Genomic DNA, 21,032 nt, shown 5'->3' with positions numbered 1-21,032 from the left:
TCACTTTAAAAATGTATTCTTTCAGGGCAAAGCACATAACACCGCAGTTATGATGCTGGTTGAGACCCCCACATCCTTGTATCGAAGTTCCTGGGTTTTCATTCCTGGCTCTGATTGTGACTTCCATTCCAGTTTCCTACTAATCTACACCTTCAGAGGCAGGAGTGATTGCTTAAGTTGTTTGGTCCCTTTGACCAATATGGGAGACGTGGATTGAGTTTCTGGTGCCTGGCTGTGTCCCTAGGCATAGTCCTGGCCATTGCAGGCATTTGGGGCATAAGCCAGCAGATGGGTGCTCTTTAGGCCCTCCTCTCTGCCTCTCTACCAATATGTATACCTCCCAAGCAAAATAAATAAGACAGTATTCATTAAGAATATTGATTTTAGTTCTGACTATGTGCTAAGCACTGTATAAATACCTAAGGAAAGGTCAGAGGATACAAAATACCACTGGGATCCAGCTCTGTTTTGGAGGCCCTCCTTGGCTGTTAGTGCACTCGCCGGGGTGATCAAAACAATGATGATCCATTAAGCAAGAAAGAAAACCAGGGGTCAGGCAGGAAGTCAACTGCAGAGGTACAGGAATAATATGCATAGGACTTACAAAAGAAATTCATGTCTGGAAGTCAACGGAGAGCTGCAGGCTACGGATGAACTATTGGAGCAGTGGTTATTCATTATCTGATAGCACAGCCATCAAAAACAAGGAGAATGAGTTGTTAGGAAAAATAAGCATTGGTCCCTTAAGGATGGATGAGAACAAGGGAAAAGATGAGGGAAATGCACCCAGTTGGAGCTGAGGGGAGCTGGGAGCAAGGGATGTTATTGAAGCCAAAGGAACAGATTTTTCAAAACAGAAGCAATGGTCAAATGTTTCTGAAAGGTCAGATAGGTTGCCACATTTTTTAAAAGGCGTTTGGTTTTGGCAAGGAGGAGCTCAATAATGACTTTGCAAAGAGTCAAGAGATGATAACAGTGAGCTTAAGAACGAATAGGAGGTAAGGAAATAAACAATCTGCTTTTTGAAGATGCTTAAGAGGAAAACAAATTAAGGAAAGGGAGGGTCAAGAGAACATGTATCGTGAAATGGAATGCTCAGAAGTGACTTGGGGGGGGGGTGGAGTCAGTGTGAAGGGGAGCAAACAAAGGGTTGACTTTGTTCATGAAAATACAAGCATTTAGCAAAAAACATATGTGGTGTGATTTGGTTATTGATAATTAAGTGAACCAATTTTTCTGATAAGCATATATTTAATCCAGCAATCTGTGGGAGTGTCTATTACACAGGAACACATTGGTGGGTGCTGAGAAATACAAAGAGGAATAATTAGTACCCATTTGCAAAAAAAGCTTATAAAATAGTGAAGAACATAAAATAACAGTGTTTGTGATGCCAGAGACCTACCAGCAGAGGATAAAGATTAATTATTAATTGATTAATCCTAATCAATTCTATATCACTAATCAACTATTAATTAATAATTGTAACTGGGTAGACTAAGAGTTTCCCGAAGAAAATGAGATACACAGGGGTTCTTAACAGATGGAGAACATTTTGACAGCTGGCACAAAGGTAGGGGACCGTGACAGTGCTAAGGTGTTCAAAACACCCAGAGAATGAGTGGATATGAGAAAAAGGATTTTTCAGGTAATCTCCTTGTGTCACAAGCTATTACTCTTACTCGTCTTCAGCCTTTACAAATATGCACCTCTTCCTAGCTCTTTGGGGCCATGCTGGGAGTGGCCCATGGTCAGTATGAGCTGGTGTATGCTCATACTGACACCGGATGTTTAGGGCGGAGAAGGCAGTGTATCTCACACAAGGACTCACTCAGCAAGCACAGGCTCACTGTACCAAGGTCATGAGGAGAGCAGGGGTGGGGCAGGAAAAAGATGCTGCCAGTAACACAGGAGATTTATGAAAGTCAAGAATGGAGTCTTGATGAAGGTCAGGAAGAATGAGTGAAGACACAGTGTTGCATTACAAGATCATAAACCAAGAGAGTAGGCAGAAAATAATGAATTCAGTCAATAAATAGCTTTTAGGTTTGAGTACATGTAACAACAGTGTGTTAGTTGCAGGGTGTAAGGTGTCAAAATAAAGTGACCCCTATTAGATTATCGGTGATGGGGCATTCAGAGTAGTGGTTAAACTGTTCTGTAGGACTCCTTGGTTGCATAAACACTGTATTCCTGCTTCCATCTAATGCAGACCTTGGGAGGCAGCAGGTGATACCTCAAGCACTTGAGTCCCTGTCACTCATGTGGGGAGACTGGATTGAGTTCACAAATCCAGGTTTTGACCAGAAGCCTGGTGCAAACAAGACTTGTCATAGGCATTTGGGGAGTAACATGGCTGATGGGAGATTCTCTCTCTCAAGTAAGTAAAATAATTTTTATGTCTTCAATAAAGAATATTGGGAGAGATGTTCCTGCATGATTACTTGCACCTCTTTCTCAATGCCCAAAGGATGAAGAATGTCACAGGAGACCTCTTCCTGCAGTGGCACAAGATCTGACAGTCATTGGTAGCCTCCCTTTGCAATCAGTCAGGCATTCAGATTGAGGGGGCACTGAACAAGGAGTAGAAGAAAGGGCAAAGTCATGCAAGAAAGCAGCAAAACCATTCTATGTCCTGTGGGTGAGGGATGACAGCTCCCAATGCACAGATTGAAATCTACCAGTGGTGCTGATTGCTTCTGCAAAGGCCAGTGACAACGCTAATCTATAGGACAGGATTCAGAAGCACAGGCTGTCCTGTCCGCATGTGTCATTCGGGTCTGATTCGGTCTTGTACGCTCCTTGAACACACAACCTTATTCCTTGCAAATTTAGTAGCACTGAAAAATTCTAAGGTGAAAACCAGGCTACTTTGTTATGAAGTGCTAACAATTAATTTCCAAACACAAGAGGAAGTGCTAAGAGCAATAGGAAGTCTTCCAAGGGGTGCCAAGGAGCCCCTGGAAGGTGCTTGTTGTTCTTGATAGGAACAAACTACTTCATTGCAGGAGGCCCATTAGGGAGACCCTGAAACCACTTTCTACCCAGAGATTTTGATATTGTCTCTTACTTTTCTAACAATCATTGATTGGCTCTTCTGTTCCCTTCTTCCTGTTGTTCTCCTTTCAAGCTTCACAGGTTATTTATTCTTGGTTCTCATTGTTCCAACGTGGTGCAGCAGCTGCTCACGGTGTTTCCTGCTGGTGCACCTGCTGCACCGGAAAGGGTGTCCTGGGGGTGCCTGCCAGGCCTGGCTAACCTTGTTGGCAAAAAGACAGATCTTTGCCCCCGTTTCTGCCTCATCTTTGTGCTACTCCAGTTGGTATGGATGACAAATCTGTTCTGTGGAATACTCTGGAAGAAGAGTTCTTGTGTTAAATCCATGTCAGCTGAATGTGCTTGTAAGCGTGATAAAATCCCTAACCACAGCAAGGCTAGGTCACGAGGTGAGCTATGCTGCTATGATCAGGAACCAAATGCACTAGAATCTGTGTCTATTATTTTTAAAACATTATACTGGTAACCTTTTGTTATTTTAATTGTTCATTATTATGAGATGTAGTAGGATAAGTCAATACTTTTACTCAGTGTGTGATGATCAAACCAAGTAAGTTAGCATTTCTAGCTCTTGAACATTTACAAAACTTTCTGATAAACACTGAATAATTATACATATTTATGGAGTACTCTGATATTATGGCAAAATTTTGCAGTGTGTACTATCAAACCAGGGTAATTAATGCTTTCCTGTCATTAGTAATTTGTACTTGGAGCCTTTAAATTCTTCTCTTCTATTTTTTCATAACATATGTATCTAATAGGTTGCTGTGATCTACAGTCACCCCACTGTACTGTGGAACTCCTCCATCTGCCTGTGCTCTGCTCCCCTTTAGTCAATTTCCCTCCCTCCAACACTGCCCTTCCAAGCCCTTAGCAACCACTACTCTATGCTTAGATCAAATATGTTTTAACTTCCGTGCAGGAGGAAGAGCATAACACTTAACAAAATGCCTTCTGTTTCCCTCCATTTTGCTCCCAATGAGAGACTTCCATTTTTTATAGCTGAATAATATTTTATTGGGTATATTCAGTGCATTTTCTATATACCACATTCATCTCTGGAAGAAAACCTAGGTTGATTCCCTATATTAGCTGTTGTGAATAGTGCCCCGATGATTAAAAATATGTCAGGCTCCTCTAGCAGATGATGAGCATGAGTTGAGGAGAGAGAAGTCTAGGAGATAATTTGCTTTGCACTGGTATCAATACACAAAGTACCTGGTAGTGTAGTGTTATTAGTGGAGAATGATGGGGCAAGACAAGGAAGGGTGTATACTGAGAGCAGATTGTCTTACTTAAATTAGTACTTGTCAGTCAACCTTGACCATAACCTTGCAACACAGTGGGTGTTCAAGTCAAAACCTACACTGTGTTTTTCTTAGGCCAGTAGGAAACTACTTTATCTCATAGGTGGAAAGTTTTGCAGAGAATGTATTGGTTAATGACGTACAGTAAATTTCAATCTGCTCTTAATGTTGGATGCAAAATGGAACACATTGTTTCTTTCTAATCTCTCCATAAAAATCCATTAGCACCATAGCACATATCTGTAATATAATATGGAAAGCAATATGATCATGTATATTTTCACTATTTATTTTGTTTTAAATTTTTTTTAATATTTATTTATTTATTTGAAAGGGAGAGTTACAGAGAGAGAGGGAGAGGGAGAGGGAGAGGGAGAGGGAGAAACAGAGGGAGAGGTATTTCATCCGCTGGTTCACTCCCCAAATAGCTGCAATAGCCAGAGTTGGGCCGATCCGAAGCCAGGAGCTTCATCCAGGACTCCAATATAGGTGCAGGGACCCAAGCACTTGGGCCATCCTCTGCTGCTTTTCCAATCTATTGGCAGGGGACTATATCAGAAGTGGAACAGCAGGGCCTACACCACGGCACAGTAGGTTAATCCTCTGCCTGCAGCGCCAGCAGCCCATATGGGTGCCGTTCTAGTCTCGGCTGCCCCTCTTCCAATCCAACTCTCTGCTGTGGCTTGGGAAAGCAGTGGAAGATAGCCCAAGTGCTTGGGCCGCCGCACCCACATGGGAAATCTGGAAGAAGCACCTGACTCCTGACTTCAGATGGCACAGCTCCGATCATTGCGGCCACCTGGGGAGTAAACCAATGGAAGGAAGACCTTTCTCTTTGTCTCTCCCTCTCACTGTCTGTAACTCCACCTCTCAAATAAACAAATAAAATCTTAAAAAAAAAAAGAAGTGGAGCAGCCGGGACTCAAACCAGTGCCCATATAGTATGCTGGTGTCACAAATGGAATCTTATCCTACAGTGCCAAGGCACCAGCCCCACAATTTGTCTATCTTAAAAAACACACTGATACACAATACATGCATAGTATGCTTATTGTGTATGGGGGCAAATTACATTGTGGCTTTTCCCTGTCTCATTTGGTTTGAAATATATCCCATTTTCCTTCCTCTTCACAGATTCACCTTTTTAAAATGTTTTACTTATTTATTTGAAAGGCAATGTGACAGAGATAGAAAGGGAGAGACAGAGACAAGAAACAGAGAGAAAAAGAGAGATCTTCCATCTGTTGGTTCAGGCTAAATCTAAGAGCAAGGAAATGTATTCTGGTGGGTATCTGGGTCTCAAGTACTTGAGCCATCATCTACTGCTTTTCCAGACCCATTAGCAGGAAGCTGGATCTAAAAGCACAGTAGCCAGAACTCAAACCAGCACTTAGTGTGGGGTATTGGCATGACAAGCTACAGCTTAATCTGCTGGGCCACAACATGAGTCCATAGATTCACTTTTCTTCTTATGCTTTTCTGTTTTTCCCACATATATGGCAGGGACCCAACCTTTGCTGCCTTCAAAGGTCTGCATTCGCAGGAGCTAGAGCGGAGCTGAGCATTGAAACCAGGAACTCTGATAGGGAACATGGACATTCTAAATAGTATCTTAATGACCAGGCCAAATGCCTGCCATACAAATTTTGTTTTTATATCGAGTAAAAGACAAATTTGGGGAAAAAATATAGCTTAGCTGTTTCTCCAGCACTGTGAGAAATACATTTCTGTTTGTATAGATTACTCAGTCTCAGGCATTCTGTTACAACAGAGTAAAACTAAGTGAGACACAGGTCTTACGTGTCACGTTCCATAGTCTCTGCATAATATGCTTTATGTTGCATAAAGTGTAACTAACATGCCCTCAGTGGTGCCAATTACCACTACCATTTGGAAGGTATTATGGAAACACTTCTTCCATAATAACTTGGGAGTTTTTCAGATTATCAGTAAAGGTAACCCTATCATGGCAAGGATGCCCTTGGAGCTGGCTCATAGAACTGTGAAAATTCCTTATAGCACTTGGCTTTGGTCTCAGATTAATTGCAAGGTCACTTATTTCCATTTCGTGCTTGACAAAGTGGGAGGCAAGATACTTATTTAGATTTTTTTTTCATTGTGTAGGATATATAGACAGTTTCTAGATGCATGTAGAAACTTAATATTCTGAAAAATTTCTTCGAAGTAGCTATTGTTATTTGTTATACACAATAAAATCTTAAACTCTCCATTATATAATTTGGGTTTACTAAAAATTAAAACTTTTATTTTTCATAAGATATCATTATAAACTAAGTCAAGGGGCCAGCGCTGTGGCCTAGTATGTTAAGACTCCATCTGCAGTGCTGTCATCCCATATGGGCACCAGTTTGAGTCCCAGTTGCTCTGCTTTTGATTCAGCTCTCTGTTATGTCCTGGAAAAGCAGTTGAAGATGGCCCAGGTCCTTGGGCCCCTGTACTCACGTGGGAGACCTGGAAGAAGCTTCTGGCTCCTGGCTTCAGATCAGCCCAGTTCCAGCCATTACAACCATTTGGGGAGTGAACCAGTGGATGGAAGACCTCTCTCTCTCTCTCTCTCTCTCTCTCTCTCTCTCTGCCTTTCAAATAAATAATCTTTAAGAAAATCAAGTCAAGCTATGACTTAGGATAAAAATATGCAAATCACAAATTTAATAAAACATGGATGCAGAATATATGAAGGTCTCTCAAAAATTAATGAGAAAACAACCCAATTAACAGGGGTTGATTAACATCAATATCCAATATGGGGGTGCCCATTTGGGTCCCAGATACTCTGTTTCCAGATTTTCCTGCTAATGCACCCAGGAAGGCAGGCGAAGTTGGGCCAAGTGCTTAGTCCACTGTTACTCATGTGGGAGACCAGGATGGAGTTCCTGGCTCCTAGCTTCAGCCTGACCCAGCCCTGGATGTTAACAATCATTTGGGGAGTGAACTAGCAGATGAAGTCTCTCTGTCTCTCTCTGCGTCTTAAATACATACACACACACACACACACACACACACACACACACACATATATATATATGAATCATTAAAAATTTTGAATCAAAACCCCAAACAGAAGATATAAAGGTGGAAAATAAGTATATGGAGAAGTATATGGAGAGACAATTATTGTCATTAGCCAGTATGACAATGTGATTTAAAATTGTAGTGTGAGGTGCCAGCATTGTTAAGCCTCCACCTGTGACATAGGCATCACTTATGGGTATAATTTCAAGACCCAGCTGCTTCTCTTCTGATCCAGCTCTCTGCTAATACTCCTAGGAAATCAGCATAATATATCCCAAGGCTTTTGAAGTCTTTTGGTTCCTGCACCCATGTGATACACTAGGAAGACTCTCTGGGTTCCTGGCTTTGGCCTATCTCAGCCTTATCCATTGCAGTCGTTTGATGAGTGAACCAGTGGATGGAAGATCTTTCTATCTCTCTTCTCTTCTCTCTCTTTATCTCTCTCCTCCTCTGTTGGTAATGCTGCCTTTCAAATAATAAAACATAGTGGTCATAGCCGTGGCTCACTTGGTTAATTCGCCACCTGTGGCACCGGCATCCCATATGGGTGTTGTGTTCTAGTCCTGGCTGCTCCTCTTCCATTCCATCTCTCTGCTGTGGCCCAGAAAGGCAGTGGAGGATGGCCCAAGTGCTTGGGCCCCTGCTCCTGCATGGGGGACCAGGAGGAAGCACCTGACTCTTGGCTTCAGATCGGCGTAGCTCCGGCGGTAGCGGCCATTTGAGGGGTGAACCAACAGAAGGAAGACCTTTCTCTCTGTTTCTCTCTCTCACTAACTCTATCTGTCAAATAAATAAATAAAAAATAATAAATAAATCTTCAAAACAATTTCAGTGCAATGGTTGGGCATTTAGTCTAACAATTAAGATGCTGGTTAAGAAACCCTCTTTCCATATCAGAATGCCTAGGTTCAACAGCTGGCTCCAACCTCTTGCCAATGAGGACCCTAGGGAGCCAGGGTGACAGCCAAAGTAATTTAATTCCTGCAACTGATGGGAGACTTGGATTGAGTTCCCAGCCGTAAGCTTTGGCCCTGACCCAGCCCTGGCCATTGTGGGTATTTGGGAAGTGAACCAGCAGACGGAAGTTCTCCCCTTGTATGTCTTTCTGCCTTGCTATGAAACTCTCTGCCTCTCGAATAAGTTTAAAAATTTCTAAAGTTAAATTTCCAATGTAATGAGACTACAAGCATATTATAGTGACTAGCAATTAAATAAATAATAAAATCCATGCTATCAAGTGCTGCCAGAGACATAGAGGAACTTAAACTCTCACACACTGCAGGTGCTAACCCAAAAATGCATCATCATTTTGAAAAATAATTTGACAGTTTCTTCACAAGTTAAATGTAAACATACTATACAACTCAGTAATTCTGAAAAATAACTGGTGTTTACCAAGTGAAACAAAACCTTAGCGTCACAGAAAACCGCAATGATAATGTTAATAGAAGTTTCTGTTTACAATTATTGAAAAATGGAAACAACTGGAATTTATTTTGAATGGTGAATAGATAAAAATAAAGCCATGGTATGCTCATATCAATGGACTATGACTCAGCAATTAAAAGGCATCAAAATGGAGGAGTCTCTAATGCAACATGCTAAATGCAAGAAGCCACTGCAAAAGCTAAGTGCCATATGATTGCATTTATATGATGTTCTCCAAAAGGCAAAACTGTAAGGAAAGAAAACCAACCAATGAATGGTGGGACTGAGAATGGAGGAGTCTGGAGTTAACCACTGTGTTAATCCTCTGCTCCTTTGTTAGCAAATAAGCAGCTTAAAGCAAGGATCCTTTATGTTGTCTTGGTTTCTGTGGATCAGAAATCAGGGCACGGCTTAGCTGAATGCTTCTGGCTCAAGGTCTTTCACAATGACACAGTTAAATAGTTCAGCTGTTTGAAGGTTGCAGTGTTATCTGAAGGCTCAGCTGGGGTGGAGCTCCTTCTAGGCTCACTTAATGTGATTGGTGGCAGGATTCTGTTTCTTTTGGGCTTGAACAGGGATGCTTCGTTTCAGACTGGCTGGTTGACCAGAATCTTCTCCCAGTGCCCCACCACACTGCTCTCCAGAGAGCAGCCTGCAACCTGGCAGCTGATGTCCTCAGGCAGAGCCTGGAAAAACATGAGACAGAGCTCCTAAGGCACAAGCTACTGTCTTTATAACCTAATATCAGAAGTGACAGCCCATAGCCTTTCCCCAGATTCTGCTTCCATGAAGGGAGCCACTAAATCCAGCTCACGCTCAAAGGGAGGGCATCATAAAAGGCATAGATGTCAGTGGACAAGCTTGGCCGGCGGCCGTCTCACAGAGGCTGCTGCCCCCAGCTAGCCCTCCAGACCCCAGGGGCTCATATTTCTCTACACTCAGAAGACACTCACCTCTCCCAAGGCTCCTGAAGTTCCATCCCATTGCATTTTCAGTTCAAAGTTCAGAATCTCACCATCTGGTCCATGAGCCCTGAAAGAGCCTTCCGGACACAGCCACAAAGGTGGGGGTTGGGGGCAGGGATGGGGAACTTTTGGGGTGAGCAGAGTCTTCTGTGTCTTGGGGTGGTGCTGATTGTACAGCTCTACTTGTTTGCTGGAAACTTACAGAGCTGAAAAATCCACTTAGGAGGGTGGATTTTACTGTATGTGACTTATACCTTCATTGAAAACAGTTAACAAATTAAAGAATATAACACACATATAAATATTACATTACATTGGGGCAAATGAGTGGAGTTACAGGCCAGCAGTGTATTAATAAAATAAATTCGTACAAATCTAACTTTTTAGCTCAGGAATGTAGCATAATTGTCTCTAATTAGATTATGGAAAAGCTGTAATAACTTATTTGCATATATAATCTGCAATTTTTTATAGGAAAATAAAAATAGTATGACTGGAGGAAATCTATAATTATATTGTCTTTCAAGAAAAGAAGTTTATTCTGAATAGTATCTTTCCTTTTTCTTCCTTACTGTTTGTTTTCACTCTTTAGAACAAATGTTTTGATTCAAGGAGTTCAAGAATAAGTGAAGATGAACAAATAAATTGTTAACTTTTTCTCATTTAGTTCACAAAAGAGCTATTGGAGCAATTTTCAAAAAAAAATGCTTCTTAGAAAATCATTTGCTTCCAATAAGCAGAATATAGACTGTGGGGAAAATCCCATATTCCTTTTTTGTTTTTCCCAATTCTGGAAAGTGACAGAGGTAAGGCAGTAGGATCCAGTTTCTCTCCCCTGTTTATACAGCTGTGCTTCATTGCAGGAAGGCTTGTGTTACACACAGTTTGTGATAGGAAGTCAATGCTCTTAAAACAACTAGAGAGACAGGTCTTTAACCTCCACCTTTGTTCCTCCAGGAGCTTCTGTGGAGGGTAAAAGGAAGTAACCCTAATATGTCCTATTATCCTCTAATTAAACCACATCTGAACAGCTCGTCCCATTCTAAGCTCAGTGGGTGCGTGCATTTGTAACAGTTTTAGAAAACAAATCCTGAAAGGACCCCAAAAAACTAGACACCATTTTGATTTGCAACAAAGGTATTGAAACCACAGGTTCGGAAATGGTTAGTCATGGGTGTGTCCTATGGAGAAAATGGTAGGGGCTCAATCTATAAGCAGTTGAAAAAAATTAGGAGATTAATGAAATTGGTTTATGGCTTAAAAAACAACTCTCGGCTGGCGCCGCGGCTCACTGGGCTAATCCTCCACCTTGCGGCGCCAGCACACCGGGTTCTAGTCCCAGTCGGGGCACCGGATTCTGTCCCGGTTGCCGCTCTTCCAGGCCAGCTCTCTGCTGTGGCCAGGGAGTGCAGTGGAGGATGGCCCAGGTGCTTGGGCCCTGCACCCCATGGGAGACCAGGAGAAGTACCTGGCTCCTGCCATCGGATCAGCGCGGTGCGCTGGCCGCGACGGCCATTGGAGGGTGAACCAACGGCAAAGGAAGACCTTTCTCTCTGTCTCTCTCTCTCACTGTCCACTCTGCCTGTCAAAAAAAAAAAAAAAAAAAAAAAAAACAACTCTCACAGAATACCTGGGGATGCAAAGCACCACAAGAGCCTGTGCATGTCTGTTATTCACGGCCACAGAGGCAAATCTGGAAGTCAAAGATTTAGGATCTAGGTTATTTCAAAGATTAGACCTGGGTGCGTCTAGAGTTCATTGTCATGTCCTAGTTCTCATTTACGTAAGGGCATTTTTCTAAACTTCCTAAAGGCAGTGCAATTTTTAGGAATGATTAAGTTGCTTAAAACATTAAACAGCTAGGACCAAAGCTCACAAATTTGCTGATGGTTAATGAAGATGCTTTCCCCACCTGAAGATACATGATTTTGATAGAGATGAAATGTGACAGGGCTGTTTATTTCTAATCCTGTTCAGTTTCCTCATGCTCACAGAATTTGGTCCTTCTTGTATCGATGAGTCATCCTTTGTTTCCCAAGATCCTTCTGTTTTTGCCAACTTGGCTTGGTAAACTGTCTACACAGATTGTCCAGAGAGTTTTGACTTCCTAAATGAAAGATCCAAAATCCCACCGATATTGAATTTATGAATATGTGTACATGATCTTCATAATAATCTCCAGCAACACACTCTGTTCTGCGCCATACATGTTACTCTTCTGACATTTTGGCTATCAGTGCATGGCAATTACAGAGACCAATGCCCTGGTATTTCCAGGATTATACCTACTGCTCCAGTCCCAATCACTCAAGCTCAAAAGATTTCATTTTCATATTTACTCTCAAGAATACTTTGATCATATCACATGATGAATTCACTTTTTGATATGTAGTAACATTTAAATGTCAGTTAGTTTAAGTAAGGACATATATATTTTCAAACTGAATAGAACATAATGGCATTTTGATCTGTAATGCTGTTGGGAAATGAAACATTTCAATAGAATGAAAACTGTGGGCAGAATAAGGAATGACTTATCCGCTTCTGTTCTGTCTGTGTAGGTGGCGATTATATTGTCATGGTTATCGTGGGAAAAATAATCAGTTTTGCTGGGTACATATGATTTGCAAGGCAGCATGAAGGCTGTCTGCAATGCTTGATGAAAATAAGCAACGCTCATCTTTCTTCATTAGGAAGACACAGAGCAATTATGTGGGCAAGCTGTAGAAATGGTATAGTATTTCGGTAAGGTTTGGGAAGGATCATAGATAACTATGAGCTAGTGTAGTTTTTTTAAGTATTTATTTTATTTATTTGAAAGAGTTACAGAGAGAGGTAGAGACAGAGAGGTCTTCCATCTGCTGGTTCACTCCCCAGATGGCCGCAACAGCTGAAGCTGTGCCAATCCGAAACCAGGAGCTTCTTCTGGGTCTCCCACGTAGGTGCAGGGGCCCAAGGACCTGGACCATCTTCTACTGCTATCCCAGGCCATAGCAGAGAGCTGGATCGGAAGAGGAGCAGCCGGGACTAGAATCGGCGCCCATATAGGATGCTGGCACCTCAGGCCAGGGATTTAACCCGCTGCGCCACAATGCCAGCCCCAGAGCTAATGTATTTTGATAAACAAAGATGAAACGTTAAATCTTAGGATCCAGTGTTATTATGTGTTGCTTCTTGTTTCTATATACAGTTTTTGAGACTTCTCAAAAAGTCACCAGGAAATAATATCATATATTATCTCACTCCAAAATTATTTACCAATTTCTCCCATCATAAAATTCTTCTTTAATTAGAAGTATGCTATATACTGGAAAATCATTGCTATCCATTGTTACAACTTTCTTGGTTAGCTTTTATGATCTATCATAGTGTTTTATGTTGACAAAGTGTAAATTTTGGAAATCATTTCAGCTCACATGAGGTGTTTGCTTATTATCATGTACACTCAACATATTTACTGTGTTCCAGTTTTTAATTTATTTATAATCTATACACTCCCTGTTCCAAAAATGATTTGAGGTGGCTTATTTTAATCATAATTGTATTAGCTAGCTTTTTCAGAGATGTTCCAGACTTTTCTTCCACACTCAACACAGCAGCAGACATAACTGGAAATGGAAGTCGCTTTGTTCTTCTTCTCATGGCTCATTTCAAATTATGTGTTTTGCAGAGGTTAATATTATGTGGGCTGGACACCAAGCACATCACAGTTCTGAAGACTATAACTTATCCACAGCACTGAGACAATCTGTCTTCCAGATATATACTTCCTGGGTAAGTTGAAGCTGTGTGAAATTGAATAAATGTGAGGCTATAATTTGTTTTTGAAGTCTCAACTGTTTCTGTTTCCTCCAAGTAAACTAATAGAAGGTGTTTTGCTAAAATGCTTCCTTCTCTTCTGTAAGGCCAGACATGAAAAATGTCTTTCTTCAAAATAAAGCCAGACACACAAGAAGCAAGTTATGTTTTCCAATGGTAGTTGTTTTGTGTGAACCAAGAACTTGCTCTGAGGTATCCAGAAATGTGGGAAAATTCTGGCTATTTTTCACTTACTGCCAAAACTAGAAAGATGACGGATTGGCAACATATCTCAACTCAGAAATATACAAGTAAAGACTTCATCAGAAACTTTTAGAAAATCAATTTTCTCTTCTGTATGTCCAAGTAAAATTTGTGTTTTTATAATTTTGAATTAACAAATAATAATTATATTTATGTATAGGCTATAATGTGATGTTCATGTATGTGTGTGTATATATATATATTTATATATATAAACCTTGTGAAACAACACACGGTAATTAGCATATGCATCACCTCTTGATCATTTCTTTGTGATAAGAACATTTGAATTCCTCTCTTGTAGCCATCTTGAATCATGCCCTCCACCATCATTAACCATAGCATGAACCCCAGTCATCTTACCGTGCAGGAGAACACCAGAATTTACTCCTCCTAAAGATAATTTTGTACCCACTGACCAGCATCTCCCCTTTTGCAGCCTCACACAGCTTCTGATAGCCAAAATTCTACTCTACTTCTACGAGCTTGACTTACAGCTTAAACATGTAAGTGAGCTCATGCAGCATCCAGATTTTTCACTGCGTGCATGGCTTATTTTACTGAACATGATGTTTTGTAGGTTCATCCATCTTGTTAAAAACGACAGTGTTTACTTGATTTTAAGGTCTCTACAGTCTATACAAGATTCTGCTTTTAAAATCTGTCTGTCCCCTGACGGACACTTAGATTGTTTCTACAGCTTGACTATTGTGAATGAGGTTGCAATGTCCATGGGATTGCAGACATCTCTACAGAACACTGATTTCAGTTCTTTTGGGTGTAGTAAATCCAGTACTGGGATTGACAGAGCTGATGGTGATTCTACTTTTAGTTTTTGGAGGAACCTCCATACTGTTTTGTAAGGTGCCTGTATCAATTTATAGCACTATCAACAGTGTATGAAGGTTCCTTTTCCTTCACACCCAACATTTTTATCCTTCATATTTTTTTAAATAGCCAATTTAACAGGTGTATGGTGATAGCCCATTGAGGTTTTAATTCGCATTTCTCTCAAGATAAGTGACATTAAATTTTTTTTCAGATCTCTATTAGTCATTTGTATCTCTTCTTTTGAGAAATGCCTATTCCAATACTTTGACTATTTTAATGTATGATTATTTGTTTCCTTGATACTCAATAGTTTGAATTATTTGTATAGTTTGGATATGAGTGGTTTATCTAATATTTGATTTGTAAAGATTTGGTCCCAAATCATGGGCTGTCTTTTCATTCTGTTAATGATTTCCTATGCCGGGTAGAAGCTGCTTAGGTAAAAGCAGTCTCCTTTATTTTTGTTTTCATTGCCTGTAATCTGGGAGTCATCTATAAGAAATCTCTGCCCAGACCATGGTCATGGAAACTTTTGCTGTTTTCTTCTAATAGTTTTATAGTTTCAGTTCTTACATTAAGTTGTCAAGACATTTTGAATTGATTCTTCTATAAAGACCCATTCCCCTATATAGATAATCCTGGTAACTCCTTAAAAAACTGCTAGAGCTGATTGATTAATTCAGGAAGATTGCAAGATAGAGAATGAACTTAGAAAAATCAGCAGCGCATGTTGTAATAGAAACGCTCTGTCTGAAAAAGAAATTGAGAAATCACCATTTTAAAAAGTGTCAAAATGACAAAATACTTAGGAGTAAATTTAGTCATAGAAATCAGAGATCTGTCTACTGAAAAATAAAGCACTGGATGAACGAAACAAGCTGACACAAATAAATGAAGAGATATCCCATGCTCATGGATTTGAAGAGTCAACATTATTAAAATGTCCATACTCCACAAAGTGATCTATTCTTCAGTGTAATCCCCCTCAAAATGTCAGAAATAGAAAGAAGGATCCTAAACTTTATATGGAAATACAAAATATTTCAAATATTCAAAACAATCTTGACTAGAAACTGTAAAGTTGGGGGCTTCAATCTACTATACTTTCAAATACATTAAAAATATGGTAACAGGCCGGCTCCATGGCTCAATAGGCTAATCCATGGCTGTGGCGCCGGCACACCGGGTTCTAGTCCCAGTTGGGGCTCCGGATTCTGTCCCGGTTGCCCCTCTTCCAGGCCAGCTCTCTGCTGTGGCCAGGGAGTGCAGTGGAGGATGGCCCAAGTGCTTGGGCCCTGTACCCGCATGGGAGACTAGGAAAAGCACCTGGCTCTTGGCTTCAGATCAGCGCGGTGCGCCGGTCGCAGTGCGCAGGCCTGTGGCGGCCATTGGAGGGTGAACCAACGGCAAAGGAAGACCTTTCTCTCTGTCTCTCTCTCTCTCTCACTGTCCACTCTGCCTGTCAAAAAAAAAAAAAAAAAAAGAAAAGAAAAGAAAAAAAGATATGGTAACAAAACTGGCAAGGTATTGCCACTAACACAGACACATCAGCCAATGGAGTAGGGTAGACAGCCCAGAAATAAAACACATATGTCTACTACCAATTTATGTTTCAAAATGGTGCTAAGCACACATATTGGGGGAAAAACAGTCTCCTTTGCCTTAGTTTTTTAAAAAATCATATTATATCAATTAGTATAGTATGGCACAACAAAATGTTTGGCTGTAAAGTATCCTCATTTAAGGAAATAATAAGAAAAATGAATTCCAGAAGCAGCCATTAGGTCTAAAGTTTTTCCCAGCCACTGAGCAACCCTGATTTACTTGGTTGCTTTCCTAAGATCATCCCTACTTGGCTCTTCTTGGCTATCAAAATATATAACACTAAAATGCATGCTGAGAAGTGCACTAGAAAGTCAGTTATTAATGTGTACAGTAAATGTTGATTTATTCTCAGTGATAATGATCTATTTACAAGCTATAAATAATATCTGAGCATTAATATGCTTCTAGATCATTTTCAGGGGGTGCTAATTGAGTACCATTCAGTGAGTGCTTTCTTGGTACCAGGCATCTCCTAAGATGGTTTCGTATACTGATTCATTTCATTTGCCCAACAAACTTTATAGCAAAATTTATTATAATTCTCATTTTAAAATTGTAGAATTCTATTTGTTGTTCCATTATATATCTAGTGATGGAGAAGTAGGACTTGAACTCAGGCAGCCTGGCTCCAGAGTCCAACTCCTAACCTTTACTCTAATTCCTCTATCACACCTCTATCAGGATTGTTTCTCATTTATGTTCTCTTCTTTGAGCCTTGTAAATGAACAGATGTTTCTCTAGATCAAATAGTACTCCTATCAGAGATCTGAATGTCATTGTCACTAATGCCACAGGTACTTGGAACCAAATGCCTCGTAACTGACACAGAAATATACTTTCCTGTGTAGTAACCAAACCACAGCACAGGTAAAACAAATCACAGGCCAGTGGTGATTCTGATTAAAGGGGGTCTTCATAAAACTCACTGGAAATGCAAATTATGAAAACATTATGCATGGTGTTCAACATTTTTTGAATCTAAATGAACTTATTTTTAATTGCACGTTTCCACAAACTTTCTAAAGTACCCTCGTACATGACATTTAATGGATCATAGAAGAAATTCATCTGGATCCCTCCATACCACAAACCTATAGCTTGTATTCATTTGCTAGGACTGCAATAACTAGATATAACACACCAGGTATCTTACAAAAACAGAAGTCATTGTCTCCCAGTTCTGGAGCCAGAAGTCACAACGGCAGAGGTGGCTGGTGGCAGCACCTGTTCTAGGTTCTTCTTCCAGGTCCTGATAGTTTCTGGTCTGTGACAACAGAACTCCAGCCCTCATATGTTGTTCCCTATTTCACTGCCCAAGTTTGCTCCAGCATGATCACAAGTTAACTAATTATACCAGCAAGGACCCTATTATCAGATAGACCACATTCATGGGTATTAAAGGTTATGATTTCCAGTTGAACTATAACATAGTTCTAAGCAATATGTATTGAAAAGGAATAAATACAATTTTATCTCCTGGATGACCAAATGAAGAAGAAGATATTGCCTATTTGATAGCTGCGTTGCTCAAGACTGGATGAAGCCTGACTCCAGTGCGTGTAAGGCAGGTAACAGCACCCGGGTTGGAGCAGGGTAGGAGCATGGACACCCTCCCCTCTTCAGAAATGGCAGTGTTAAATCCTGTCTGTTGTCATCTTGTACAAAATGGGCTGAATATAGAACTGGTTAAAATAATAATCTCAACAATATTTACTCTCTCTAGACTTATGATATTCCTCTCTTTATAAAGATAGCTCAAATCTCCAGTAGTTGCATTTTGGAGAGAATATCTCCAAGAAAGGATGTAGCTATATTTGAAGTTACTCCAGGGAAATCAATGCAGTTGTTGAATTAATTACCTGAGGAATTATAAAAGGAAAAATCATCTGTTTTAAAGGTCAGAAAATTGGGTCTCAGAGGAGTCCACTGCATCGTGTAGGAATGCACATTTCCAAAGTAGAATTAGAGTCCAGATCCTGAACCTTGGTTTACAGTAACCTCCACCCTGGAGATTCCTTCTAATGAAGGCATCCAGAGCTGCAGACCAATGGAATTCTATGCAAAAGGCAGGCTCAAAACCAGAATTAATTCTCGCACCACTTTGTCAGGGACACAGAGAAATGTATTGAAATGAGGAAATGAGCATTGAGAATGCATTGCCAGTTGGTCCGTTATCTTGTAGGAGAGGGATGGGAATTTGCATGATGGGACCTGTAAGATGGGGATTGTAATCAGCATGCATTCCTGGGTAGCACTTCCAGGTGCCTTGCCATACCAAAGAGAGAGTTTGAGGGTCTGTGTTGGTTAACGGTGGGCAGTAAGTCTTTCTAGACAATAAAAATCAAAGTGCAGATTTCAGGTCTTGATATTTTATTTGCGTTGTTTGTAAGGTTCTCTCCTTCAGAGCTGTTACATGACACCTATAATTTGGCAGTTACCAAGGTAACAATGATTTTACAACAAGTAAAAAATGGGTCCTGGGTTCCTGTGTTTGAGGGGAAAATTGTTTTGTGGAATGAAAAGTGAAATTAATCTCAGAATGTGTTTCTTTCATTTTAGGAAAATTCAGGTGGCAGACCTGTCATTTAAAATAGTTAAAGGTTCAGATTCAGCTTTCCAGAATTTCTAATAATCATAACTGCACTTCTAGCCAATTCTGAGCTTAATGTTATCCACCCAAAATAACTTCAATTGATACAGTGCCGTTTTATTTACTACATAGTGAAATGTATGGTTTTTCACACCATTTCAATCTCTGATGACACATCTTTATATGATGCCTTAGGGATAATAACCAGCTTGCAAATAATGAAATATGTTTACCCATGGACATTATGTAATTTATAATAGTGTCAGGATTCACATTTCATTGTAACTTTATAGAAAAAATACTTGAATGCCACAGTTTTATATTCAAAACACAGATATAAAAAAATAAAAGAATACAGTATGTCAAGGAGACCCAGGAATTGAAATAAAGGAGCTCTTAATGGAATAAAATCTGAAACTTACCAACAAAATATATGACATAGTTTGGGATTTAACCCAAAATATGAAATAAATATCTTTAAAATCACTTTCTTTTGATGTTGATAAATGATTGAATAAATACATCAATGAGGAAAAATAAATAAAAAACTTTCCTTAAAGAATTTCAAATAATATATGGAGATTTTGTGCTATATCTACACATTATATGTATGTAAATATTTTCATAGATCTACATGTTGTAGATGTGTGAATGAGCTTAACTAGCCACACCCCTGCCATCTTTGAGTGTAGGCTGACTGAGAAAAGGGCATGTTAGAGGGAGAAACTTGGCCACGCTGATCTCAGATCAAAGCTCACCTTGTCAGTGGTAACCATGTTATTGGAAAGGACTTTGTCAATATGTGATAAGAGTGATGCTTTACCTGTATGGTCTTCCTTCTCAAATCTACCAATGAGAAAAGACATGTGTCAAATCCAAATCGAAGAACACATTACAACATACCCAACCAGTATTGCTCAAAATGCTGAAGCTCAAGAAATATAAGGACCATCTGAGAAACTGTTACTTTTCTGACTAAAAGTGTGCTGCATTCCAGATGGGGCCAAAAAACCAGAAAAGAGTTATTAGGAAAAAAAAACACACAGAAAAAACAGTCAGTGAAATCTAAATAAAGTGTGGAAGTTAGCTTATACAAATGTACCAGATGCTACATACTAGTCCATATTGATTCATATTAATGTATGAAGAAATGCAAAATGGATTTCTCAGTTGTAGCAACTGTAGCAAAGTAATGTGTTAATAGGCGGTTCCAAGATGGCAGAGTAGGGAGGGAGCTTACTGCGCTAGTCTAGGAGAAGACAGTTTAAAAAAAAGTGAAGAGAGTGCAATCTCAGGGAAGAGTTTGGGAGAAAACTGCAGAAGAAATTCTACGCAAATTAGAGGGACACAGTGGACCTACCTGGAGGGCGTGGACGCCCACAACTCAGGACTCCAGTAGCTGAGAGCCTATGCACCAGCTTTGAAAAGTGAGGTGAGACCAGACCTCAGCAGCCCAAGCCACTGGCAATAAAACTGCAGGAAGAGCCTAGAGTGAACCTGACTTGGAGCCCCATGGGGGACAGTGTACCTGCCAAACTAGAGGAGGAAAAAAGAAGAAAAAGAAGGGACATGTTTCTCTCTCCCCAGTCACTTTACAACAGCATCCTGTAACAAGCCAATAGAGGGGGTGCCATTTTGGACATATATAGCAGCTGCTCCAGCTCGTGTCAATGCCCAGCAACCAGCAAGTAGAGACTCCTGACTCTTGTGGGGTTAACTAACAGGGTGCTAGGAGCTTGTGACTGTGAGGCTTCTGTTCTAGGACTGTGAATAAATACAAAACAAAGCTGAGGCTGTGTGGGAGGATTCATGTGTGGCTGGGACTTTGGGCACTCACAGTGGGAGACTCCACATGCTCAGGGCTTCCTGGTCACCAGGTGAGAGACATTGTTGGGGAATCTGAGCTTACACTGAGGATTGCACAGATCCTTTGTGTGGTCCTTGGGGCAGAGTGGACAAGTATATTTACTGGGGCTAGCACTCAGGCACTAGTCTTCTTTGAGGAGAGGAGCTCAGCTGAACAGAATAAACTTCCCTTTTGATTAAAAAAAAAAGGAGACTTATGGCACCAAACCTGGGTGTGTCACTTAGATATGCCCTTCACCCTGGAGAACTGAACAGAGCTCCCTGGCCACAACCATTACACACCTC

The 21,032-nt window shown here is 40.4% G+C and overlaps 1 protein-coding gene across 3 annotated transcripts in view; it reads left to right on the top strand.

Moving 5' to 3' along the window:
• AGMO (alkylglycerol monooxygenase) overlaps positions 1–21,032 on the top strand; it is a 357,324-nt gene that overhangs the window by 103,928 nt on the left and 232,364 nt on the right. For all 3 annotated transcript variants that reach the window (XM_002720858.6, XM_089315166.1, XM_089315164.1), the window contains exon 4: positions 13,464–13,567. In XM_002720858.6, coding sequence (XP_002720904.2) covers positions 13,464–13,567 — 104 coding nt within the window. The remainder of the gene's footprint in view (positions 1–13,463; positions 13,568–21,032) is intronic.

The sequence above is a fragment of the Oryctolagus cuniculus genome, chromosome 16 (assembly GCF_051225735.1).
Source record: "Oryctolagus cuniculus isolate XC-2025 breed Fujian yellow rabbit chromosome 16, ASM5122573v1, whole genome shotgun sequence".
Taxonomy (NCBI): Eukaryota; Metazoa; Chordata; class Mammalia; order Lagomorpha; family Leporidae; genus Oryctolagus; species Oryctolagus cuniculus.
This window is presented reverse-complemented; position numbering and strand designations above follow the sequence as displayed.